We start from the raw sequence: 27,555 nt of genomic DNA on the forward strand, positions 1-27,555 counted from the left end.
ATGCATCCGAGCAGCTGAATGATGAGGCTTTTTTCTTTCATGGTACAAAAATATTTATTTTTCCAGAAAATGATTTGATGTGCAAAGGTATCGAGCCACACAAATATAGTAATGTTACACATTTGATGTTGAGGTAAACTTGTTAGAGGTAGTGCAACATTGTATACATTTGTGTTGTAAATATGCAAAATTTCTATACACCTTGTACAAAAGGGCCTTGTGCATCATTAAGAGTGATGTTTTGTGCAAAAAGCAACATTGTATGGGTTTGATTAAGGTCTACCTCCTGCAGCAATAAGTACTATGGGGTTGCAGAGACCAAAATAGTGCAACCTTACACAAGGGCTCAGGTTGCAGCTCAACCAAAACGCAGGTTGCTTCACAGGCACAAATGATGACAACCGAAAGTGCTGTCCAGTGTCAATTTTCTTTTTTCCCTAACTTTTAAACATAAATATTTTAAATATGTACAAATGTAAACTTGCATGACTGTTCCATGTGGGTCCGAGGCCTTACGCTTTAGTTGAATGCTTGCCGTCTTTGAGCTGCTGAGACATAAAAAAACATTTGTACTTGAGTAAAAAGCAGGCAACTTCAGTTCCATGTTGAAAGAACAGGTCGTTCCCAATAAACATGTACTTCTCTACTTTTGTTAAATATCAGCTTTATCTGCGTTTTAGTGCTCCAGGATAAAATTGTGCAGACTGATGAAATTCACATAACTAACATTCACATTTATTCGCTGAATTAGAAAACATCTACTTTTGACTCTTGCCTTTTTCACCCTATGAATATTAACGTGACAAAAAAAGATGTAACTTCTCAGAAGGACCATAAATTGTGCTTGGAACTTGAATGACGTCTTATGAAAAAGGGATAACAGTGACATCACAGGTCTTGACCATCCATTATACAATCTGAGATGCAAGATATTACCAGTTTGTGACCTTCAAGACAATTATTTAGACTGCATCACCTACATCAACTTCATGGATGTGTTTAACCCCAGCATACAAACTACCACTTTATTCCATAGGGCAGGGGTGCTCACACTTTTTCAGCATGGGAGCTACTTCTGAAATGACCAAGTCAAAATGATCATGTATTTACTGAGAAATATATTGAGGATTCTTGCAACTTATGTTAATGTATAACCGAATACGTTGCACAACATAATTATGTACATTTTTGCCATTACCTGAGTTCACTTTGATAACTGGCAGACGAGACAAACGCACATTGAAAATGTCATTGTGGAAAAATAAGTACAGTATTCCCATTCCGTATGAAAGTGATTTTTTTTTATTCTTGGTCCAGCTCCCCCACTCATTTTATACCCTATTTTACGTTCCTATCTAACGACTACCTTGTTCTTAATTTTGCAACGCTCATGTGAGTTGTTTGAGCACTCAGTGTACCTCATAATGAGATGTCATCTGATTGGTTGTCCGGTGTAACAATCAAGTAAAGGTATAGCTGGTAGGCTGACGTCTAGTTTTTTTTTTCTTCAAAACAACTCATATGTATTTGTATAGCATCAATTCATGACAATGCCACATCACATTGTCATCCGATCGATTAATAGTACCTTGGAGATCGACTGGTCGATCGCAATCGGCGGATTGATCACCCCTGCGGTCGGATTTAGGATTGAAGCGTCATCAAGATATTTTTTTTTACCAACAGTTTTGCACAAGTGCAACAAGACGAAATTAAACACTAAATTTCCTGTCTGCTAAATGACAACGTTTGCACGTAAAATACTTATTGGTAGGATATCTTTATTCAAAAACGCGATTAAAAATATACTGGGATTGTTTTTGTGTCAATTATTGCGGATTTTTCAGCAAAACTTTTTGGGGTGAGTGTTATTTCTAGTAAAGTAGCCTGTGCGACTACGTTTTTCCACTTTGATGAAAATATATTTCTCTCGTTGGCGCGTTTTTTTTAGTTCGGTTAATCGGTTCATCCGCTTGACTAACCTGCTTCCTTTGGTTGCTTAGACAAAAGGTGCAGATGGCCCGCAGCGGCTGCGTGCAACGCTGTACGGTGCTGTGCACGCCGGCTTGGTGGCGCACGCTCGGTTGTCCGTCACGGCATTCCTCCCCCAGCAACAACACGTTGGCCAGATGTGAGATGTAGTTACACGCCAAACGCAGCGTCTCCACCTTGGAGAGCTTCCTGTCGACAGGCTCAGTGGGGATGAGCGTGCGCAGGGTGGCGAAGGCCGTGTTGACGCTGTGCGTCCTGTCACGTTCGCGCGCGTTGGCCGCCTGCCTCTGTTTACTCACACCAGGTAAGCGCCCCTCTCTGTCAGTTCTCCGCCTACACCTCCGCCTTGCAGGTTCCGGTTCCTTTCCGCGGCGTGGACTGCAGGCGCCAATGGACTTCCCATCCGAACCGTCGCTCTCGCTTTCCGGGTCGCCTGGCTCAGATGCAAAGCCATCGGCGCGCTCGCTGTTTGCGGACTTCATCCTGGCAGCCTGGCGTGTGAACGCGGTGTGCACATCACTTTATCCTTAGGGTGAAAATAGCACCGACTGCCCGAGCAGCTGCTCCTGATCCGGTGACTGAGGGATCCGCTCCGGATCAGCATAGCATTTCTACTGAATGACGGCTGCTTTCTGGGTCGCCAACCCGAGAAGAGAAGAGAAGAGAAGGCAAGACAGGTGGATCGTGCAGCAAGAGGAGTGGACGATGCATGGTGGCAAGGCGAACACCTGTTGTGGTGGGAACTAACCAAGTACACATTGGCCCACATATATAATTTACAGGTATTTCTATAACAGTGGCAGGCTGTGCATGTCACTCCTTAGTGATTAGTCTTTAGTAGTGCTTTCTGAATCAATCAGCTTCGAGTGTGGTATGATATTACTACACGTCCACCAGAGGGTTCCGTTGGCCAAGAAATAACTGTGACTTGAAGAAACTTAAATACATGTACTGTCATAATAATAATAAATGTCATTTATAAGTGCCTTTCAAAACTCTCAGGGGCACTTTACAGCCATTCGCGCCAGAGTTCAAACTGTTTGAATTTTTACTGTGAACGTGTGGATTCATGATGGCTTCATAATAGTGCAATAATATTTGTTATTTTGTTTGCTTCAGATAACTTTGGAGCTGTCCAACTTTCATGATGTCCATTTATTCTTGATAACTCCGACTTGAAAATGGCTGTAACAGTGTATCTGCAACCAAGTTCATTTCGTCTCATCCTTCAGCCATTTTGGGTTGACAAAACCACGATTAAATAAACACAAAAAAATTATTTGCTTATGCAGCTCACTACAGATACAGTGTGCGTGCTCTGGCCAGTATGCTTTCACTAGCGACTGGTGATACGATGTTTGGTTAGTGACTTGCCAATCCTGTGACTAGCCAATCATAGTTTGCAAAAAAAAAAAACCTCTGGCGTTTCCAGCGCCTGCAAGCAGGCCTTGGGTTGCAACTCGAACTCTGATAGGTTAAAGCAACAGTTTCGTCAATACGTATTTATTTTTTGCTCCAGACCCTGCAGAACGGATTGTGAAGGGGTCCGGTAGATTTCTGACCTTGGTAACAAACAAATGATGACTGAAATATGATTGGTTGAATGCTTCAATACAAAAACACACGTCTGGAAGCAGCGCAACAGTGAAAAAGTAATGTAATGAAGCTGAAAGACTATTTGAAATGATTTAATACGAATTCATGGACAAAATATAATTCACACCAGTCCGTGATTCAGATTAAAAAAAAACGTTAAAAATAAAATTCGAGGTACAAAATGAGGCCAGAGTGCCGGCATGCAGACTTTGAAATACGGCGTTACCTAGCCCATTACGGAGTTAATCACAGACAGATAAACGGCAGGGCATTTATTTGCATTTATTATTGTCGAAATTATCTTTGCCACCAGAGGACAGCAGATGGCTGCTGAACGAGACCGTCAGTTTGGATTGACTTTACCGTCCACGACAAAAAAAGGCGAGTGACACAAACACACAAAACGTGGTGTAAAATTATATTAGATACACTTTTGTCTCACAGTGGAGAATTTTACATTTCACAGCAGCAAAAACAAAATACAGAACCTGTTGTAAAACGTAGCCACTTCGCGGCGCCATCTTGAAATCAACGGCCGGATTATTGTCGAAAGTGAATGAATTATAACCTCTGGATCAGTGCCACCGAAGCAGCTGCAGAAGCCTCTGCTCTGTGTTCCAAGAGTTCGAAATCAGCAACAAACGCTCAGGCAAAGTTTATTTGACATCATTCACTGGTCATTAGCGTGGAAGTGGTGCAAAGCTAATGTGGCCTCATTAATCCTTTAATCCTCATTTTCTTGAGACCTCCTGGCCCCGAATCCGGGCAGCAAAGGTAAACGTTGCCTCACTGCAGGGCAAGCCGTACGGAACACCAAGAACAAAACTGCACTTTCAGGGAGCATAACAGACTTAGCCGAGTTTTGCAATTGGGCCTTCATTCCATTAGCTTGTTGTAATGCTCTCGAGGGAAAGTTCCATTATTGCCTTTTCTTTCCAATCGTAACACATTGAAGTACATGTACAAAGAATGTGTCCTCATTTGGTAGTTTTTTTTAAATCCGTTATTTATTGAAAATGCAAATTGAAATGATTTGTTGAAATAGTTCATTTATATATCCTGGGTAAAATGTCACACCAACGTCGTTTGTAGCTATAAAAGGGAAGACTAGGAAATGCCCGTTTGCTGTTCAGGATATTATTATAGCAATGTGACAAAAATGTAAGTGCCCACTGAGGCAAGTTTGACATTACGCAAAATTAGTATAAAGTGTAAAAAAAAGAGACCAAAGCAAAAACATCAGATTTTGCTACTTGTAGGTATGTATTTGAATAAAATTCATAATTATTCCAAAAACATCTCATAACTCCCAAATTCTATATACATTTAGATTTATTATATGAACTGGTATATATAGATGTTCTTGTGCCGGTCCCAAGCCCGGATAAATACAGAGGATTGTGTCAGGAAGGCCATCCGACGTAAAAGCTTGGCCAAAACAAACATGCGGATCAAACCTCTAAAGATGGAGGACACTGATTTGCTGTGGCGACCCCTTGAAGGGAAAAGCCGAAAGGAAAAGATGTATTTTTGCGGGAAATGTAAAATCCCCCCTCACCCCCCAAAAAATCATCCGTCCTTGCTTCTGTGTGCTTCAACCACATCCACATTATGATAATTGTTTCTCTCATGGTAGAAACAAATATATTATTTTTCTTTATTAGTATTTTCTTTAACTAGCATTAGACAATGACATCACAAATTCTACAGGTTGACGATACATACTGTACACAACAACAAATAAATATACGGAAAGATGAGTTAAACAAAAAAAAAGTTACTGGCCTTTTTAAATTAAATATAATGAAACAAAATGGTATTAGCAACTTTAGGTGGGCATTACACAACATGATGCTAGTGAAGAGTTAGCCGCCTTCTTGGGATGGCACCTTCTCCCGGAAGCACATATTTTTCTTCAGGATGAAGATACCTCAAATCACCACAACCTTGACTCACAAATCTAGTTAAACAACTGGAGGGAAAAAAAATATTACAAATATACGTATTTTTTTAAATATATGTATTTATTTGTTTATTTCTCTTACCTTCCTTGCGCAAAGAGCACCTGAGAATCTGCTGCGACATGCGCACACGTTGGGCCTCACACAGCGGGTGCCATACAAACACTTTTCTTGACATTGAGCTGAGGGATGAAACACACATGCGCGCATACACACACACACACACACACACACACACACACACACACACACACACACACACACACACACACACACACACACACACACACACACACACGGTGCCACAATGTTGTAAATCTCTTATTTTTTGTCTGTGAAATGAAAAATACAGTAGGTGATACGGTGCGGACGGGTTAGCAAAACTGTCTCATAGTCGGGTTCGATTCCGGTCCCAGCATTTCTATGTGCAGTTTGCATGCCCCAGTGCCTATGTTTGTTTTCTCCGGGGATTATGGGTTCCTTCCAAAATGCAAAAAAAAACATGCATTGGATGTTGTCATGTATTTCGTTTTTCTACTTTCATTCCTTTCATCACTTTGCTGCTGTGAAATGTAAATTTCTCCACTGTGAGACTAATCAGAATCAGAATCAGAATCAGAATACCTTTATTCGTCCCGCAATGGGGAAATTTGCAGTCCACAGCAGCAATTGAATAGGGATGGGGTTGGGGTGGGAGTGAAAGGATAGAAAACAAGATATTCTAAGCATAACAAAATAAAAATGTCAACTGTATACTGTGCAAATGTAGATGTGCAAAAACCGTTCTATAAACAAGACTGTACATAGTGCAGAATCAAGAAATGCATTTAGATATATTGCAACAACCCATATTTACAAGTGTCCAGTTTTTTTTTTTTTTTTTTTTTCACATGTTCACCGGTAATAAAGGCATATCCAATCCAATCCAATGTTGAATGAATGCTCTAAATTGTGCTTTGGTGTGATTGTGAGTGTAGATGGTTGTTGATCAATCTGTACCCTGCGATTGGCTGGCAAAAGTTCAGGGTGTACCCCGCCTATGGCCTGAAGACAGCCGTGATAATAAGTTGTCGGATAATAGAGGGATACATTAAAAAAATAAATGTAGAAGTTGTTCAGTTTTGTTGTTGAAGTACAGTATGCACAGCACTTTGGCACTTTGTATGCAGTGTTGGCCGTTTGAAAGAGTTGAGAAATCTTGACCCAAGTATCGTTATTGTTGTTTTGTATGGCCTTCTGTGACTCATTATAGCTACTGCATTTAGAGGTGTGCACTGCTTGCTCGGATCAAGGGTTCAGAGCAAGATGGTATGTCGGGTATGTAGACAATGAGCTTGGTATGCTATCCAGGCCTCTTGGTTTGAAACGATTTACCAAAGCATTTGAAAGCAAGATTGGAAGTACATGTACATGTTTGTTTACAATTCCAAACAGTATCATTATGAATAGAAACGAGTTTCGGCAATTATTAGGTGGAAATATGGCATAAAAGGCAACTGGTCCAATGTAGTCAGACCTCAAATAGCGAGCACTATACTGTAATGCGTGCGACACAATGAATCTTTCCTGATATGATTTACACAAAGACAACTTGAGTTGTTGTCTCATTACCATCCACGTGTTATGTTACTAACTGGCCTTTCTTGATATTTCCCGTACCGGTAGAAGGTGTGCTCTGTAGCTTCCGAAAGTGTAACTACTGGTGGTACTTTCATATTTTTCTGCTTGTTATTGCTGGTAGTGAGTCATATCAACAATTACTACGAGATGGGAAATATTTCTTAGTTGCGCAGACACTGGGTCTTTACAAGACAGCAAGGGTGTCAAACTCATTTTTTTGCTGCGGGCCACATTGTAGTTATGGTTTCCTCTTAAGGGCTATTATGAATTTGGGGGAGCCATTTGAAATTTTCATCCCCTCCTCATATTACATACAGAGCGCACAACAAATTGAATGACTGGTTTTCAAATTTGAAGTCAAGACTAATGACTGTTATTGTGGTTTTCATACGGCAAACTGAAATTTGGTTCGGACTTTAGAAAGGATTATGGAATTTCATGAGTTTGATTTGCTTTCGCCGGCCGAATAAAATGTTGTGGCAGGCTAGATCTGGCCCCTGGGCCTTGACTTTGACACCTGTGCATTCCAGTATGTGGTTATGTTGTTGATTCAAATGCTTTTTATAGTCAACCTTTTATATATAAACTGGAGATTCTATAAACCTTTTAAGATTTTAATGGCATGTTTTTTTCCATATTTAACTCATTCACTGCCAGATGTGTGCAAAAATGTGTCCACTCCAGTGCCAGGGCTTTTCATTTTCACTCAAAGGACCCACAGAATATTGAGTTTTAGGACGACATAAATATTCAATTCGGCAAGAATGCTTAGACTCTCTTCTTTCATCAGAAAAAAATGGTTCATTCCTAAGTTATATGGGTCTGGAGTTATCGGAGCTTGAATGGGGTCCGGTTGTCCAAAATACAATACAATACAATGCAATACATACATATTGGTTTATATATCCTTTAACAACAGCTGGAGCTGGAACAAAGCGCTAACATGAAAAAAAGGGAAATACTGCCCCCTTTTGGAAAACAAAAAACATTGCCAGAGGTCATGAACAAAACCTGAACAAATTTGGGAATGGCTCTACGTCATATTTTCAATTCCCGAATAAATTTGTGAATGGCAGTGAATGAGTTAAAAGGTAATTTTTGTCATACATCTGGTTCTGAAGTGTGTTCTCATATGTGCCCAAACAGCACTGATGAAAAATTGGGCCACCCGCCTGCATTTAAGTTGGCCATCCTTGCTCTAACCAGGTTTCTTTCAAATCATGTCCATTTCACCTCAAGGAAACTTTAAGGTTCCTTCCTTACAGGATTTTTTTTTTCATTCTTCTTTGACGATGTCCATGCTCAGGTGGGGGTTCACTCGCCTGTAGTTTTTTTCATGTCAGATTGTTTCTGTACCAGCTTAATGTGGAACGGACCTTGAGGTAATGTGCACGTGTGGGGCACATCGTGATTGATACTCACGGATGTGGCACAACATTCCACCCCAGCCCGGAGTGCAGTGGCAGGTGTTTGGTCTGACGCACTCAGCCCCATTCAGGCACTTTTGCTCGCAAATAGCTGCAAGGACCAAACATATAAAGCCGTGGAGATTCAGCATGGATGAACAACTCGTAATAGTAACAAAAATACACACACAGACCCAGAACTTCTTACGTTTGTCACATCTCTTTCCTTGCCAACCTGACGGGCAGTCACAAACATTGGGACCAACGCAACGGCCGCCGTTCATGCACATGTGCTCGCACACGCCTGGAGAGAAGGTGGCAACAGTTGTGGGAAGTAAACAAGTACAAATACTCTGTCACTTTAATACAAACAAAACCTAGCAATGTGTATTTTTTTTTTTCTGTCGGTCGATCGGTCGAGCTATCTAGCTAGCTATCCATCCATCCAGCCACTGTATTTATTCATGTATGTATGTATTTATTTATTCATTCGTTTATTCATTTGTTTATTTGGTGTTCACAGCATTAGCAAAACTATGGGACTATGTTGGATTAAATAGCCAGTTGGCATTCAAATTTTTCTCGTCCAATAGGAAGAATCATATGGTGGTCGGTTAAATTAATTGTTGTTCATCTAGTCAAGTCAAAATCGACGTGTTTTTGGATGGCCAGGCTAACGTGTGTGTGATAACGTCACTCATTAGCTTTTTTGGGGGAATTTGTTGCAGCTATATAATTCTAAATTAATGATAATTTGAAAAAAAAAACGTTACCTTTAAACATTTAATATCTTTTGTCTGTAGTGTATTCAATGTATAGGCTAAATGTGATATGAAAATCATTTTACCCGGTTTTCAATTTGTATTCTTGTTTAACACAATGTCCAAAAGTTTGAATGTTCTCCTCGTGTCTGTGTGGGTTTTCTCCGGGTACTCCAGTTTCCTCCCACATTCCAAAAACATAGATGGGAGTATATAGGAAAACTAGAATTGTCATTGGTGCGGTTGTGAGCATCAATTGTTGTTTGTCTATGTGTGCCCTGCCATTGGCTGGGAACCAGTTCAGAGTGTACCCCGCCTACTGCGCAAAGACAGCTGCGATAGGCTCCAGCATGCCTCGCGACCCTTGTGATGAAAATGGATCGATAGATGTCCCAACTTAATTGGAATTTACTTGGTTATTTTCTGTGACTGGATTTTTATGTAGACATCACTTTCCACAAGATTGCTACTTGTCAAGAAGGCAATGTAAAAACAGCCGGCGACTGACTTTGTTCACAGCGTGTGCCGGTGTATCCCTGCAGGCATGAACAGATGTTATTCCTCATGCACAGACCACCATTCTTGCAAGGTGGTGTGCAGATGGCTGTAAACGAAGGAACTACCATCAGTGGTTCAGAGGCCAAATGATAGCAATAGTTGTCATCATTATGCACGTACCGTTTTGACAATGGGAACCGTAAAAATCCGGAGGACACTGGCAGATGTTGGGCCGAATGCACAAACCTCCATTCAGGCAGACTGGAGAGCAAAGTGCTACACAACGCCAACATGGAGAGATCATGGCAGTATAATTCACATTCGGGATTCAATGGGAACATTATGACCCATCTTTTAGTGAAAATGTTTGATCCGTGTTATGTTGTGCCCTGCTGTATGCATTTTGTCAGCATTGTACGGTAAATATGTTGTTTACTAACTTGTCTTAAAGTATTAAAGTTATATTATCCAGTGTACCAGTGATATTGCAATTTGTTTTAACATGAAATTGATAGCATGGGCCAAAAACCAAAGTATAGCCCAGGCTGTCTGCGACCTGTGGTATTGAATTGCAAGTAGACACGCAGAACGCTAATTTCTTATCCATTGCTCACCAGTCTCACAGGAAGGTCCACTCCAACCAGGCTGACACTTGCACTCATCTGGCGAGACACACCGCCCACTGTTGTGACAGTGGCGGCTGCAAACCACTATGACCAACAACACAAAAATATGCAAACCCTTCACTTTTGAAAATAGCTAAGTATATGTTATCATAGATTTGAAAGGGGGGAAACATATTGAAATGTTACCTTGACTTCAAAGTTTCACTTGTGACATTAAAATCTGACTCCGTTGAACTAAACAGCATGTACAGTAAAGTCTCGTTATATCGATATCGGATATATCGATAGTCCCGGTTATATCGATACTATTTCTATGCACGCACGGAGAAAATTACATGCAAACAGGGTCGGATATATCGATAGTCCCGGTTATATCGATATTTTTTCGGACTCCCTTGAATATCGATATAACGAGACTTTACTGTAGTTGTATTAAGTGCATCCTGTCTACTTGATATCTAATTTAAAACAAATTCTTTTCTTACAGACAGTCTTTTTTTGTGTTTTTGACGAAGGCGTAAGTATATGCCGAAACATGTCAGGTAATTGAACACCGAAAAAACAGTGTCTGTAAGAAAAGAATCTGTTTTAAATTAAACTGCATGTATATACCAAATCAATGTTTCACATTGAAATATCAACAATACAACTCAGAAAAGTTCCAGTAGCTGGGAACTCACTGGTCTCGCATCGTGGCCCAACGAAACCATAAGGACATGAGCATGTCTGCAATCCTGTGCATGTGCCCCCATTTTCACACGGCAACCTGCACACAGCTACACGCATTGACGTTCATTAGTGGTAAGAAGCTGTGTGGAGGCTCTGCTGGACCCCGATGATCAAATGAATCTTTACCTTCTTGACAAGTCTCTCCATGAAAGCCTGTGGAACATCGACAAATCCCCGGTGCGATACATGCCCCACCATTCAAACACTCCGGTTCACAAATTGCTAAAGGAAAAGAAAAACATTTGAAAGAGATTATATCATTATCTGTGACAAAGCAATTCATTTTTCTGTTGTGAATTTGTTTGCCCTTTCTTTTTATGTTCATGATTCCTCCAGCTGCTCATGACTTGTCCAGATGTGCCCCGTTGCCTTGTCAATCTGTATTTAGTTCCCAGTTTTCTTTTGGTCTGTCTGAGTCCATTATCCAATAATGTTTGTTGCGTTGTTGTGGTAATGTAATATATCCATCCTCACTTGGCGTACAGTGATGCAACCTCTGAAATAATTATGACTGCCTAGGTATTAGGGATTTTAGGGTGTTTTCATCTTCATAGAGGCGCTCATGACAAAGCTTGTGATTTGAATCGCCCGTAAAATACAAAACGCGCGTTTTCCAACATGACACAATACCAAATCTGCAGGACTCTCGCATGCAAACATTTTTGTATTTGTGGCATATATACTTGCCCTACAATACATTTTCATTGATGACATGATTAGCTATTGCAGAAAGTGTGATCAGTGTATTGTGGAATTTGTTTAGGTTTTAATTGTTGCTACTTTCCCAATACATTTCAATGAAATCCATAGAGACACTTTGGCTGTTTGCATATCGGTCCTAATGTCCTGTATGCAGAGTTACAAAAAAATACACAAAAATCAACATTGCAACAACCCTCAAATTTAACAACTTGTATGAAGCGACCTCAACAGCGAGTATTTAAATGGAATTAGCAATTTACCAGTTTGACACTCTGAATCAGAGTAACCTGCCTTGCAGAGACACGTGTTGGGAGCAGTACACTCCATGTTCCGTCCGCATGTGTGCTTGCAAACAGCTTAGAACACATGAGCAGAGGACAATTGAAACACAACCACCAAAACAGTCACATCTTGTTTAATTAATAAACTCAAACGCACCTCGACACTTCCTTCCATCGCCGGTGTAACCAGGAGGGCAGCGGCCACAGCGGGAACTGCCGTCCAACGATGTGTGGCATTGTACACCAGGAAAACATGGCTGGTCAACACATGGCAGGATGTGTTCCTTTTCCGTCACATGACTACTGATAGGAGCTGGGATGGAAGACGTGCTCTGGGCAGGTGGGGTGTGAAATGGCGTCGTCAAGGTCAATACTGTCTCTTCCCTGTCTGCAGATAACTCTGACTTGGGCAGCGAATAAGACAAAACTCCAAGAGGCCGTGCAGGTCTCGTCCAAGGCTTGGAAGCAAAGTAGTTGATAAGTGGAGGTTTTGTGTCTCCAGGTTTTGCCGCATGGCCAGGCTGAGTGATTACACGACGAGATGCTGGAGTTACTTTGTAGGGTGCAGTTTGTTCTGACAGCTAAGACATGGCCATAAACAGAAGATGGTTTAGTTTTTGAATCATATGATGCTTTCATCAAGATGAGACTCACTTTTGGGACTGTCACGCGCGGTTCCACAACCCCTTTGGAGGGTATCGAGTCATCTCTGTCGATGGCACCAGAAGAAAGATCACTCATTGTTGATCGAACAACAACAGTGTCCACCTGCCGCCTCCCGGTACCACCTCCCCTCCTGACAGTTGAAGCTTGACGTAATGTGGCATCTCTAGTGACAGATAAACGTTTGGTGCCATCTCTGGAGGGTAGGGAGAGTAAATGGGGGCTGGACACCTTGCTGGTAATGTGTGAGGATCGGCTCCTTGGGCCTGCTTTCTGCTCAAGTGAAAGGTGGTAGGATGCTAAAGAAGATCATTGCATTTTTTAAAGATAAGAAAACCTTTATTAGTCTCACCATGGAGAAAATCCAAATTTTGATTGAGTCACGAGTAAAAGGAAATTGTGTTCCCTCTACCTGCCTTGCCACTCTTCAGACAGACCCGCCCATTGCCGTGAAGGCCGGGTGGGCAGCGGCCACAAACGTAGCCGACATGCGGCGGCCTTTTGTTGATACATAGGACCCCAGGAAAGCAAGGCTTACTGCTACATGTTGCTGTGACAGTCACAGTCAGAAAAAAGAAATTAATACACAGAGATAAAAATTCCCAATTCCACATATTTTATTACAACTTTTTCCAGAGGCCTGCCTCGAAGTAAAACCTCACCTGGAGCTGTTTTTCCTGAGTTCTGTATCACAGTGGTTTTCTTCTCATTAGCGATGCTGTTTTGAGATGGACCAACCTTGACTGGGTCACGTTCTATCCCGGTTGTATTCTTGGAAGTGCTGCTGGTTGTATTAATCTGCAGGACAGAGCTCAGACTAATTCTTGAAGCTCTCGTCCATGCTGTGGGTTGGGGCTGTGGCAGTCCAAATGGTTCCGCTCTTGGCATGATTTTGGCAATCTGGATTCTTGGGGGAATTGTAGTTGCGCTCTGCATCCGAACTTCTCTCACCTTGTGGACAGTCATTCCTGGAGCCAATGTAGGTTAATGGTGGTTTGCCTCATGTCCACTTTATAATAACAATAATAATACATTTATAATAGCCTTTCAAAACTCTCAAGGTCATTTTATGAAGCAGACTGATTTGATGAATGTGTCCAAAGCTTGTGGGAGTATGAACATTCTTACCAGGACATTTTGTGCCATTTCCCAGCATGCCTTGTGGACAAGGACCACAGTTGTAAGAACCATAACTGTTAAGACAATGGACTCCTGGCAAACATGGTGTCCGCTTACACTCATCTATGTCTTCCTGGCATGTTGGACCTGCAGAGAGATGCAAGTTAAAGTGAAGCACAGGACAGATGGTTAATGAAACCATGTTACCTTTCAGCCCCTCAGGACAGTTGCATCTGAATCCATCACGAGTGTTAATGCAGGTTCCTTCCGCACAAGATCCGAACAAACATTTGTTTACGTCTTCAAGACAGAGTTCGCCCTCTTTCCCGTCAGGACATACACACAGGTACTTTCCACTGCCAGCAGGGAAAGTGAAATCAGTTGCACATGTGCCGCCATTCTGACATCCGCATGGCACCACATGGATCTATGCAGGGGCAACCCAGAAATGTGCAGCTGATCAATATAATCCTTCACATCATTTTGGTGATTGTTGTCTTTTATTATGTGGAGCTACCTGAAGCTTGAAAGTGCTTTGGGCATTGCACTCATCTGATAGTGTGAAGTTAAAGGTCGATTGAATTGACTTGTCATCGGGAGGTAATGGGACCTTCCAAATAAGGAGCCCAGCGGGTGAGAGGATGGCATCCTTTGGTCCAGTGACTAGCTGAAAGAGCAGGGCTGAACCTTCTGGGTCTGATGCGGCCAACTGGAAGACAAAGTTCTCTCCGGCAAATGCACGGAGCTCATCCTGAGGTTGATGGAAGGTGGGTGGCTGGTTGACTTGAAAAAAAGAAAATCACATTTATTAACAATTATATAAGACAGTTCTGTCCAGATTGTTCTGTTGAATCTATTTTTGGAGACTGCCAGTGTTGGCGAGCCTTAATATTCCTGTGTAGGTTCAACAAAAAGCACAAGCCGAGAAAGCACCTTTCAACGACTAATAGAGGGAAAACAGGTTCCCTGTGGGTTGACCTCACATGAAGATCTACCCCCTGTGTGTCTTTTAGCAACAGAAGCAGTGCCTCTAGAACGCAAATGATGCAATGTCATTAAAGGACACAAGCATCGATGTGTACCCTCCATTGCTACTACTGCTGAACGTTGAAGCTTGCAGTCATATGAGCATGTTGGTGGTAATTATGGACATTTCTGCAGTCACTTAGCGACTGATCTCCCCACTAATGACGAGACCGTAAATCCTTATGGACTACACTATATACATTATATGGACTATACCTTGGTTGAGAGACCAGGTATATTTTGAGGTGTCCGGGTCGCACAGCAGGCACAGACTTCCTGGATTTTTGTCTCCTTCTGCAAAGCACATTCCGTCAATGTTACACGTCCGGTCCTGCCAGAGACACATTTACAAAGAAATATACCATCAAAAGCTACATCTCGACTTGCAGCTTGTAGTAAGTGTAGGTCGGCTTCTCTTTGTGACCATAAAATCTGGTCCAGTGACAACCAAGCCCACTTGGCTTTTTGTGTGGTCACTAGCAGATGTCATGTGTTGGGAAAGGGCAAACAATGTATGCTCGTGGCATCGGTCGACACCCCGCACCCACTGACCATCAAGTTCCCGTCCACAAATGCAATTCACCATCAGTTAACATGTGAAGACCAAGACATTATGGCATGGATTTCTTTAAATTACCTTTAATTTACAAATTCCGGAGCCAGATTCTGTGCACACCTGACAACTGCTGTCATATATTGTCAGTACCTTGCCTAAACTGTAGTGCGAGCCGTCGTTGGTCACCTGAGAAGAAGGTTTGGGGAACAGTTAGGACTGCATATAACAGCCGAGACAAAACTCTAGTTAGGAGATTAAAGCAGTCTACCATAATTTCCCAACGCGCATATGGTTTGTCATCCATCATAAAGTCTTCTGTGTTGATGGCTTTACTGCTCAATGAGGGTACGCCACAGTCCAAAGCGTTGGAGCTGAGGAAAGTGGCTGTTGTTCTCTGTTTTTCGGCTGGGAGCCAAACACCATTCACATACTGGAGAGACACATGTTCACATTTAGAGAGACGGATATGAGCTCATAGTGTGACCGACCACTCAACCAGCATGGACAAAATAGCTTACTTTTATCTTTTAATATTGGAAACACTAAATATTGCATGCCATACTAAAGTGAATCACGTAAATTGATGGAAACATAGGCTTGAAAGGAACCTGTGGATCGCTCACCTTCAGTCTGGTGGCTTGACATCTCAGGTCAGGTGACTCGATAAAGCCCTGACCGAAAGCTCGTACTTTCCGGCAGTCAAATGTTCTGAGGTCACATAGTCCGCCGTTTTCCAGAACGATTAGCTCTACTGGCTGGCCTTTATCAATGAGAAACAGAGACAGGAATTTTCAATAACAAGCATTCAACTCCAAATATTATGATGGAAGACACTCACCGATGGTCACACTGCAGTCATATGAACTGAAGCTTTGGTGACAATGGCAGCCAAATTCTGTGCACTCTCCATTGCCGTTGCAGAAATTGGGGCAGCGCAGTGCTGTCACCACCCTCTCAGGGCTCCCGGGGTGACGCAGCATTCCGTGGTCTCTTTGGGCCCTGTTTTCCAGCAGCCTCCGCTCACACTCATTCGCTAGGTAGGGTAGCATTGCCTCCTCCCAGCCCAAGTCATCTTTTAATTGTAGGTCCAGGATGCAGAGATTTACAGCCTCTTCAAGGCGACGTCCCAGCAGCTCACGGCACACAGTGCCAATTGTGGAGTTGGACAAAGCCGTGTGGCACACCTCCAGTGCTTTGCCAGAGGTCAGGCCACTTGGTGTGGGCCACCGAGGTTGGACTTCAAGTCGCGCTGCTACGAGATGATCCTCGGGGAAGAAGTAGGCAAGGTGCTCCAGGTCAGCCTGGCTGACTCCTTGAGAGGCCGACTGCAACTTGAAAATGCTCTGTCTCCTGAGTCTGTCTTCAGAACGTGAAGGGTCATCTCTGAATTCTTCATCATTGTGCACATTGAAATGATAGGCCCTGCCCTTTAAGGGCTTACTGGAGGACTTATTATTGCCTCTCTTTGCCACAATGATTGCATCTCTTTGGGGACTCTTGACATATTCCAATGTCGGATCCGATGAGGGAAACAGAGTAGTATAATCCACATTTTCCTGTGCAATGCAGCCAGAGTGAGTCTGGAGACCAGACATATGCTTGAAGGAGGAAAGAGAACTGTATCCTTTCGGGCACTGACAGAAAGGTCTCATTTCTTCATGTCTCGAACCTGGGGGCGTTTTATCGAATAAGCTCTCACCAGGAGCTACCCTAACCAAAACATATTTACATGAGTAAAAGTCCAACAACACAGCAACAGTAAATGATCCTGTGACTCACCTCCAGTTCTCTATGAATGCACGCAAGTCATTGTGGATGCCTTCGAAGCCATGGATGTCATTATTGCTGTTGTGATCAAAGGTGCCACAGAGGCCTTGCGTCTTGCCATAGTCAACACTTGGCGCCCGGACAGACAAGCTCATCCCCCAGTTGTCAACATCGGCTCGAACAAAGGCCCCAGAGGGAAAGATAATCTGCAATTGGAGTGGCAGCAGCCAATATGAATCCTTATATGACACATCACAATGTTTCTAAACAATATGTGCCAGTGGGCACTGACGTGAATCAACCCCCTGACAAAAACGCGTGTGTTTGGTGTTGCCCCACCAGAAATGCTTCAAAAGACTGATGTTCTTCAATTTTTACGAAATAAGATCATGTAGATATTTTCCAAACCACTATGCCTTTGTTGAATGACATTTAAGGGTTTGTTTACTAGTGGTATCATTCCAGTGTCCTTCCCATTTTGGCTCACAGTATGTAAGATGACATGGTGAAATGTCCTGTGTCACGCAAATACTGATCTGATTTGCAAGACTGGATACCTACAGTGACCTTCTTCCCGTGATGAGATTCCAACACGCGGACACGGTGGCTACTGTTGTGCTCAACCCCGAGGCCTTTCACAGTGAGCTTTGGCCTCGTTTCCCGCTGTTGGCCATTGCACATGTCAACGATGGCCACAACATTACCCTCTTGCGCCGCAATGCCACAGCTGCAAGCCACGGCATAATGTCGGCTGCCGCAGTCCCACTGCCGGGTGTGGACCTCAAAGTCTCTGGCGAGGCTCCGATACAACACAAACGTGCCGGTCTGGTGGTTGTCATAGTGCCTGTGCGATGACGTGAGAGAGAGCTGGTGAATATGTCTTTTGATGAGGTCTTCTCTATCCTTCAAATACCTGCCATCCAGTGTAATGACATGAGGGTCTGTCAGTGAGTAGCAAATAGAGGTGGGAACATCCCGAACTGTGACCTGTTGGTGGGAATATGACACCAAAGACAAAAGGGGGTTTTCCATTGACATTTTGACCCCTGGCTTTGATGTTTTCATGAAAAACAGATGGTGAAACAAGTTGTTAAAATCAAACCTTATGATCATGTAAGATCATCATTGACCTCTCCAAAAGTCTCATGAAGTAGTTAATAGCTTGTAAATCTTATGTAAGGAGAGAATACTGCCATTCAATTAAGTTGTACTCCAATGTTACATTAAATTGGGTCGCTTTCATTAAAGTCTTGACCTACACTGATCCCGCAGCATTCCCCAAGGACCTCCGAACTTATTCTGAACTATTATTATGAAGATGATTTGGAAGCTCTTCAAAAATCTCAAGAGTCTCCATTAATGTAAATTCTCATGTAACATTAAGGACGTTCTGATTTTTGGACTGATTTGGAACAGTTTCCAGATGTTTTAATAACATGTCTGTGCCGAGCTTTGATCAAAATACCCGAAGGATTATTACTTTTTTTAATAGTGAAAGTCACACTTTATCTTGTGCAAGTCAGCAATTGTATATGCTCATGACATACCGGACCATTTTATGAGTCCATGTTTTTTTTGTGGCTGGAGGAAGCCTGAATATGGTTTACAGATAACAGATTTACTTGGTTGCCCAGGTTCACAATAGACACTCTAGAGATGCAAATATTTATGGCCAGGCAATTCAAGAATACATTTTCCATAATTTGTATGCACAGTTTTCTAAAACTTTCAGGATTTCCAAAACAAGCTGGGAAACCCTGAAACGTGTTCTCAAGAGCAGTAGCGAAGGAAGTTGGCACCACAACTCAATAGATTTTTTTTGTCTGGAACATTAATAAGAACTCACTTTCAGTGATGCTGGAATGTAGTTCCTCCACACTTGTGATGTGCTGTGTTCAGGCAGAGAGCTGACCAAACTGATTCGGTTTCCATCGCGCATGAAGTCAGTGACAGCGGTGATGAAGAATGACGCCTGGCCGCAGCTTCCCTCATTGCAGGCAGTCGGACGGAGCTCCACCTGGCAGGTAGACAGCGCCACATTGGAGACCTCGTATCCGAGGCCATCTGTGGATAACAGTGCGAAGAGGGTAAGGCGTTTTTTTTCCAAAACAACCTAGGAGTGCACCGCCATGTAAGGAATCAATATTACGTGTTAATTACGAGTTAAATGGCTGTGCAGAATTCCTATATATTTTACACATTTCTGATTAGTTAAAAGCAGCTAATCTCACCTGGTTCGTGCACACCCAGTACCAAAGGGACTCCACACCGGTTGAGGTCGTGGCAGGGGAGAGGCACGGTGCTGTGGATTCTGACCTCATGTTCCTCTCCATTCTCCGCTATGTGGAGTGACTCCACAGAAAACTTGAGAGAAAAATCAAACAGAGGTTTGCAACTTTCCAGCTTCCACTTCAAACCAGATTGCCTGTTCACCTTCAGCCCAGCGTAGAAGTCCTCACTCTTTCGAGCTGAAGATCGACTATGGTTAACATTGAATCGGAACGTGGACACGCTGCATGAAAACTGCAAGATAAAAATCAACAGTCTTTGACTTGTGAGGTCTCACATGAATTTTTTTCCCCCGGACCGGACAAAATGTTGTCATCCATCAAAACTTTTCCCTACTGGCACAGTGACAACATTAAACAGACCTTGGACCTCGTTCTCCAATCAAAGTTATGTCGCTAAAGGCCCTCTGAGCAAGCTTACTGGAGCATGTTGTAGACACGACTAATCCCACCCCAGAGCCCAAATATGGCAGCCCGGTGATACACAGCTGTGCAGTTGCAAGCTGCAAGGATGACTTCACCCCTGTGTCACTGCTTCATATTTCACGGTGACAAGTAATTGCTCCAGGAAATGAAGTGCTAAACACATTGTCATGTGATTATCAACAGTGTGCGTAATGCTAAAAGATGTTTCTTGCTCCTCCAATCGTTATAGCGATGGCGCGTAAAAAGCATGTCGCCACCTGTTCCTTCTACTGACGAGAATATTATAACCTTGCAACTGGCAGTCTCACTGTGATGTGTTGTCACAGTCTGTCTTCCTACTGTGTATTTATTACCACAAGGTCATTTATTTTGGCGAGTCCACTTCCTGGGGCCTTCTGTTTGTCTTTTTCTTTTAATTATCAGACTGGACCAGATCATTTTTGGAGAGTGTTCACACACCTGCAGATGATCAGCACATTCTTGCTATTTTGAAGTTTGGTGGATCAACTTTTGATCTTGATTGTGTTTTTACCAGTGCCAGCCTGTCTAGCCTGGCTCTGCGGTTTTTGCTCCACAGACTACTTGACTCCTCACTTATGCTTCATACCATTCCTTTTTCTTGCCCTCAAGCTTGTTACCTTGAGCAGGAGGTTCACCTTCTTGTTTGGAAGGCACCATGGTGTCTCGAGCTGGATCATCGGACCGCGACATCTCTCGCGATTTAAACCGTCCCTTTAACCTCTGCCAAGTGTCGCCGGTTCACTTTTGGATACATTCATCATTCAAAGGCACCGGCCTTTGTTTTATCATCGCTCCATGGCTCATTCTTTAAAAGTTTTGAACAGAGAGGTTCCGATATTTTCCTCTGAGGCTCACATATTGGACCAACTTGACATTCTTCATTTTCATAGGCAAGTAGTTATGGTTTTCTTAGTTACAGTACCTTGAAAAATGTCTACATTACAGCTTACTGTGAAAGGAATTGAGAAAATAATGTATCTGTAGTAAACTGACCATTTTTAGTTTCCAGGCATCACAAAGGATGCAAATGTCCCTAGTGTTGTAATTTGGACATTTAAGGTAAGACCAAAGATCAATACCAGGAGTGAAGAAGACAAAGCGCAACTGCAGCTTCTTATACAACCCTCCTCCTCATTGCTCTCTGCTGCCCTTTGAACCGATAAAGCACTAAACCTTGGTTACGAGGGGTCAACTTTATCCACCAAAGGGTCAATCTAAAAAGGGCATCTGGAAACTATTACCGTTTCTCCTAGTCTGAAGTGAATACCATCTATCTCCAGCAGCGAGAAGGTCTTCAATGTGGACTCTTGATGGATTTCAGCCTTCATTCTGTGGTTGACGTGCCGTGCCCAAACCACATGGAAGCCGAGCAGTTGCCTGGGTGCCGGCAGGATGAAGGAGCATTTCAAATAGATGCTGTGGCCGATTAGTTCAGCGCTGATGATGGGCCGAGATGGCAAAGATGGAAGGGTGGCTATCGGCAAAGAAGCAATCTTACAGTTAGGGCAGCTGCATAGTAAGCTATCCACAAAGTTATTCTTCTCAACTTAGTTCACCTTTGCACCGACCGTTGACTTCCACCTCACCCGGTGGGCAGAATCCAGGTGTCAAAGTTGGAGCAACTGAACGGCAGACAGATTTTGGTTACACTTGTACAGACACTCCAATCGGGACTATGAAGAAAATATGGACACCTTGCGCGCAGTACCCCATGCATCCTTGAGTGGGCTGCAGGTAGTAGAGCAAGAAGTTTCCACAGTTGCGAATCGTGATGGGGATCCGGAAGAGGCAGCAGTCCTTGGCGCTGCCATGAAAGAACTGCCAATTGGCACAGGCAGAAAACTGGAGTACCTCGCCGGGCCTGGGTAAGGATTTGCCCTTCAGTGAGAGCCACACGGGCGCCTGCGTCCCGCAACGATTCATCTGCCCAAGAGAGATGAAATAGTAAGGGACTTGAGACTCGTGTACCTTTGTACCCTTTCTCTTCGGCCTTCTGAGACCTTTTCTAAACATTTTTTTCCTGACAAATGTAATTTGGACACACAGCACCTCTACGCAGGTGGTCGGAATCTCAGCCGGCTTGTTGTTGATCTTGAATCGGTACCAACCCGGGACCAGCGAGTGGTCACAGACCAGCTCCTGGATGGCTGTATTCTGGATCTCAGTGGAGTCAAAGTCGACGCTCCGATTGGGGTTTTGCAGTGTGCGATGCCCCCCTGCAAAACACTCTGGTGCTAAAAAGACAGAAAGGATATACTTTTTTTAGTTCAATTCCTCAAAGTGACTGTGATAAAAAGGACATTTTCAAAGATACAAACTTTTTTTTCTACATAGAACACTTTCAATGCTGTCTTGATGACATTAACCTACTTTGAGGGGGGTGTCCCATTTCATGTAAGATTCAGTATCAAGTGTATTCATATTTTCTGAAGTCGAGTCAGCACATCACCAATCACTTATCAGAAGTTAAAATTACAGATCTTTGCTCAGCGTCCCTACTCAGTCGTGCGGTGGTTATGATCTGAATTAACCAGAATGTATTCGAAATAAACCAGAATTTGCTACATTTTAAGTTTCAAATATATGTTAGCAGAATCCTGACTAAAACAACCAGATTTCACATGACAATACATTTAGTTGAATATGAAGATGTTAAGACATGAAAAGGTTACGCTTTTCCCTTCAGGGGTCGCCACAGTAAATCAGTGTCCCCCATCTTCAGCGGCTGAGATGCTGTTTTTAATTTGCATGGTGAATGAGATTTTTTGGGGAAAGAGAGTGAGACTCTGTTTTCAACTGTGACATTGTGAGTGTGACTTTCTTTGTCTTTTTTCAAAAATGCTTTTTTTGTGTTAATTTGTATCCTGGTTCAGGGGAGAAATAATATCAAATTCAACATTGATGATTTTCCTGTTTAGCGAAAGAATTGATGATTCAAGAGCACCATTCAAATTCAACAGACAGCAGTCACTTTCCAGAATGTTCTACTCCCATTTGTCAACACCTGTGCAGGTCAGAAGAGAGTCGACATCGTAATCCAAACAAAATGAACAGGATGTTCTTTCCCCAGCTTCAGCGCGAAAAAACTGTTACTGTCCCCATTGGAGCAAAATAAACACGCATGATTTGGGCGGGGGGGGGGGGGGGGGGGGCTTGGGTTAGGGGCAGTATGTGTTATTGCTCACCTCAACACCATCTTAAAAGCCGATGCTGGGATGTCAAAGGTCATACAAACAGACATGTCAGTTGAGAGACAATGGTTGAGACTGGCTCCAGGCAAAACTCCTTAAATCGGATGCTTAATGAGTTTACATAGTCTCAGGGGTAGAGGGCTTCTTTATTAGCCGCCGTGGAGTAAAGGAGGGAAGGGAGTGTGAGTTTTGTGAGGCTCGACTGACCAGATGTGCTCTTTCCAGTTCCTGTGAACACAAGATAATTATCTGGGAGCGTGGCTTTTGAATAAGTATGGGTTTTTCCCTCCCTGAAGGGCCGTCACTCAGTTCTGGGACATGGACCAGGAACACTTACTGTCAGTTTAAGAGAGCCTGGAAAGGTCCTTTAAAATTCTTTTTACTATGCTGACAGTAAACTTTGTCTGCAAGCTTTGATGTCTTACTATAGAAAAGGGAAGATTGGTAATTGAGTCGTGATGTTATATGGAGAACAGAGCAGAGAAAAAAAAAATTAAAAACAAAACAAGAACAAACCGAATGGCTCACATCTAAAGGATGTCTTCAGACTTACCCGAAGCAAGTTGGGATCTGCGTCAACATGCCCGTGAGGCTCAGCTAATGGATGTGTGTGTGTGTGTGTGTGTGTGTTATCTATCCATCTATCCATCCATCTATCTATCCATCCATCCATCCATCATAGCATGAACAATTTACCAATTTTATTATGACATTTTGCTTCAACTGACTTTCATTCTCACTAAAAACAGAGCAAGATGAATAACATTACTTTCATTTTTATCTTTAGTTTGAAAAGAGTTAAGACTGGTGTAATTCAATTGTCCATATGTGCCACGAGGGGTATTTTTAAAGGTGGTTTCTTGAATGGATTAATGGCATATAAAATTATTTAACTGAGGAAATTAAATTTGATATACGAGTTACTTGAAATATTACTTGTTTACCTCTGGCAAAGAGACCACTGGTCGTTCCCAGATCACAGTTTGAGGACCGGCCATGAGAGTCAGATAAGTCAGATAAGTGGTGTAAATCACCAAAATGATGTTACTGTATAATGGTCCTCCCTCCTGACCTCGGTGTGGATTCATTTCCCACTGATGGCCGGTGTGAATGTTTAGCATGAATGCATGGTTTTCCGTATGCGCCTTGAGATGCAGTCCAGTCAGCTGGGATAAGATCCAGCTCGAGAACATGCAAAGCATGGACGAATGTAACGGTCCTGATGCGTAATCCACTCACCGTTTTGCGCAAAAGCGTGTGTCGCCAGAAGAAGCACGAATAAATTAGATCTCAAAACGTGCCGTGGACTCTTCATGGCTGCGTATAAAAAACCCACAACAGGTGGCCTTCAGTCGCACGGTTCCATCGAAGGTCTCACGCAAATGTTGCAAAAAGTGTCGCGCTTTGTGCGTGCGCAAGAGTGGGAGGGGAGGGGGCAACGAGGAGAGTGAACCCAGTCAACATAAAAACTCTTTAGCAACCCCTTGAACGAACACGCATTAGAAACAGCAAGAACGATGACAAAAGATGGATGCAAAGAAGAGAACAGACGTGTTCTCGTCCTCATAATGATAAGAATATTTCATTTAGTAAAACCATTAACTTTAATCCAAATGTGTCGAACTGGATAGTTGGTGATTTGCTTGAAAAGATGGCTTGTACTGTACACGCTTGTGACAGTATACCGTCCCCATGCCAACGGCTCTAAACTGAAGAATTTCTGGCTCAACCTATCTGTTGACTGCACAGAAAAAAAGGAAACAAATAGAGCTGAGAAGAAAAGCAGGTGTGCACTCGTGTTCTCAGTCACACTGAGAGCACGAGTATTTTCACGATACGTTTTTCAGGGCTGGGTGACATCTGGTCTTACGTATTTCGAAATAGGTTTCACTCGTTTGCAATTAAGAGCGGAAACCACACCTTTACCTATTGGAAAAAATAAGACGCATAGTAGGCCCATTTTATTACTGTACTGAAGTAAATTTTCCAAATGCCGAGAAAACGGAGCCGCTTTTAGGAACAACTAAGGGAACACGAGCGACGAGAGCAATAAAGTTTAGTTGAAAAGAAAGTTATTTTCGAGACCTGTTTGTTGTTAAAAGACAGTTAATGAGAGGAGGTACGTACTGCTATCTATGGAAGAGGATTAGGGCCACGGGAGAAAAATATATGCATGTATACGGGTGGCAAGATTCTCTCACCTTAAATTCAGAATTATGACTATTAACAGAATCGTGTCTTTTAAAGTCGGAATTCTTACTTTCATCTTAGAATTCTGACTTTAAATCAGAATTTTTAGATGAAAGGCAGACATTTGCAGGTTGGTATTTCAGTACTTTTCAGCTTGTACATGTTGCCATGTCATCTGGGGAAGGGACGTTCCTGAGTTTGGTGTGATAATTGAAAAGTAAATAAATTGATATTTGATCATAAATACGTTTAGTTCTCATTGCCTATACGTATTAGTGCAAACGGTGAGAGCTTTTGGATAAAAATGCGAAAGTAACAGCTCAAATATTTGTGGATCGTTTCGCCTTTTTTGTAATGTAAGCTCATCTGTTTGTGATATTGGATCTTTGACGTGCTTCTTATCTGTCAAACAAGCTATCGTTGGAGTTGTTGCAGAATATCATAGACTCGGTGAGTGCACACGATCCATGGAAGACTTTCGTCTTTTAACCACTCACACAAACGCATTCATTCGCCTGGGTATTTTGCTTGCCATTTATTGCCCAAAATATTTTGTAAATGCAAGAAAAGTAAGCCTTGTTTACAGAGTGTTTTTCCCTGGTTCACTGGCTGTCTATGTGCACATTGTCACATGTCATGAGGGCAGCACACGTTTGCGTCACTAAATGAGGCGATTGAAAATTTACTGTACCGTGGAATAATTATTAGCGTGACTTCCACAGTACCTCAACACTTACATGTATTAATGAGCATGATGATCTAAATACGTATTGGAGAGGTGTTACTGCCATCGCGTGGATCGTTATGGGAGTTGTTTGGCCGAGAGGTCACATCAGGTTTGATTTCCAGCCACTCCCCCCTTCTATTACGTTATTAAATAATAATAATAATAATACATTTAATTTCTAAACGCCTTTCAAAACTCTCAATGACACTTTACAGGCACGGGATTTTTTTTGTGTGCGCGGCTGAGCAGCGGCGGCACCACTTCAATTTTGAATTTAATCCGGCATCCAAAAGAAACAGCAAATACATATTCAGTACAATCCCTCAAATGTCCTTGCGAGCTGGGTTATCAATCGTCTCCAACCCCTTTTTGAGATCTGAGCGACACACGAAATAAAAAGAATCCTGTCCTAATTTAATTTTAATGTGTAAAACTTTTGGACCAATAGAGACAATAATGATAGTTTCTTGCTGTGCACAACATGATCACCGAGATACAGTCTAAACATCCAAGTTACATGAAGATTTGCCTGACAAGTAGTGCACTCTATGAAGCACATTTGAGTTGGAGGTCATAACAATTATTAACTGGATGTAAAGATTGAGGGGTGAAAGAGCACCTCTGGATCAGACGATTGGCTGCCGGCAGAAGAGGAACATCTGCAAATCAACCGTGAGTGTCCTTTGTGTTTTATTTTTTACTCTTTTACTTGACCGTTTATCTGTCTGTTCTTTATCGTAAGAAAATGTGTGTCATGAAAAGTACTGTATATGCAAGTCCAATTTCACAACCTAGATACTCTGGTTCACTGAATTTACTGTACGTACTGTAATTTACTGTACTCTAGTCTTTACATTCCCTGAGGGCCTGGCATTGGGATTCAACCTTTCATTTGCAACACTTTAGATTTTAGAGTGTTCAGTCACCCTGACATGCATGTTTTTGGAAAGTGAAAGGAAACCAGAGTACCTTGAAAAAACCCACGCAGGCCCTGGGAGAACATGCAAATGGACCTGGGATTGAAATATAAACACACACATGAATTATATAGCGCATTAACAACATCTGAAGCTGTAAAACAGCGCTTAACATGGACAACTATCATATACAGGAAGTGACCTATGACCTCTGCATTGTGAGACTGACACTCTAAAAGGGTAGAAAAATGCCAATCTTATTTGGGGCATTGAGTACGTATGTGTTTATATTTCAATCGTCGGCGTGCTTGTGAGGTCCATAAGGAGCAATTTCAGAGTTGATGTGCAATGACGATTCAGGAGTTTGACATCTTTGAAGAGCTTCTCGAAGGGAAGCAGTGTGAATACAATGTGCATTGTCGCTGGGGAAGTTGGGCCTCCCCCCACCCAAGGCTCCGCAAGAGTAAATGTCTGACTCGGTTTTAGTCACAT

General features: G+C 42.6%; 2 protein-coding genes and 1 long non-coding RNA gene across 7 annotated transcripts; 1 reads left to right on the forward strand and 2 right to left on the reverse strand.

Moving 5' to 3' along the window:
- Positions 1-60: 60 nt before the first annotated feature.
- LOC148902968 (transcription factor 15) lies at positions 61-2,525 on the reverse strand. Of its 2 annotated transcripts, none has more exons than XM_088993964.1 (2): positions 1,983-2,525; positions 61-545 (listed from the first exon to the last, which is right to left on the reverse strand). In XM_088993964.1, exons 1-2 carry the CDS (start codon positions 2,472-2,474, stop codon positions 513-515), a joined length of 525 nt encoding a protein of 174 aa, XP_088850090.1. In that variant the 5' UTR covers positions 2,475-2,525; the 3' UTR covers positions 61-512. The 2 variants fall into 2 exon arrangements, with proteins under 2 accessions (XP_088850090.1, XP_088850083.1); XM_088993957.1 differs by having other exon boundaries at positions 61-548.
- On the forward strand, positions 2,184-3,271 carry LOC148902969 (uncharacterized). Its single transcript, XR_016114674.1, has 2 exons — positions 2,184-2,296; positions 2,524-3,271. It is a non-coding gene; the product is annotated as an uncharacterized LOC148902969 (long non-coding RNA).
- A 1,962-nt stretch (positions 3,272-5,233) lies between these two features.
- Positions 5,234-24,619, reverse strand: LOC148902970 (von Willebrand factor D and EGF domain-containing protein). Of its 4 annotated transcripts, XM_088993911.1 has the most exons (33): positions 24,469-24,619; positions 22,088-22,272; positions 21,733-21,961; positions 21,595-21,660; positions 21,280-21,512; positions 19,737-19,826; positions 19,535-19,667; positions 19,150-19,367; positions 18,217-18,290; positions 17,865-18,147; positions 17,316-17,509; positions 16,375-17,246; positions 16,160-16,296; positions 15,805-15,966; positions 15,618-15,722; positions 15,197-15,311; positions 14,472-14,737; positions 14,162-14,381; positions 13,964-14,101; positions 13,498-13,803; positions 13,248-13,385; positions 12,827-13,134; positions 12,330-12,753; positions 12,152-12,247; positions 11,316-11,411; positions 11,141-11,236; positions 10,449-10,544; positions 10,015-10,110; positions 9,845-9,940; positions 8,784-8,879; positions 8,592-8,687; positions 5,634-5,731; positions 5,234-5,560 (listed from the first exon to the last, which is right to left on the reverse strand). In XM_088993911.1, exons 1-33 carry the CDS (start codon positions 24,542-24,544, stop codon positions 5,549-5,551), a joined length of 5,850 nt encoding a protein of 1,949 aa, XP_088850037.1. In that variant the 5' UTR covers positions 24,545-24,619; the 3' UTR covers positions 5,234-5,548. The 4 variants fall into 4 exon arrangements, with proteins under 4 accessions (XP_088850037.1, XP_088850045.1, XP_088850022.1 ...); XM_088993919.1 differs by lacking the exon at positions 12,152-12,247; XM_088993896.1 differs by having other exon boundaries at positions 21,733-22,272.
- Between the last annotated feature and the right edge of the window lie 2,936 nt (positions 24,620-27,555).

Source organism: Hippocampus bargibanti, linkage group LG01, assembly GCF_051943395.1.
Source record: "Hippocampus bargibanti isolate YZ-2025 linkage group LG01, ASM5194339v1, whole genome shotgun sequence".
Taxonomy (NCBI): domain Eukaryota; kingdom Metazoa; phylum Chordata; class Actinopteri; order Syngnathiformes; family Syngnathidae; genus Hippocampus; species Hippocampus bargibanti.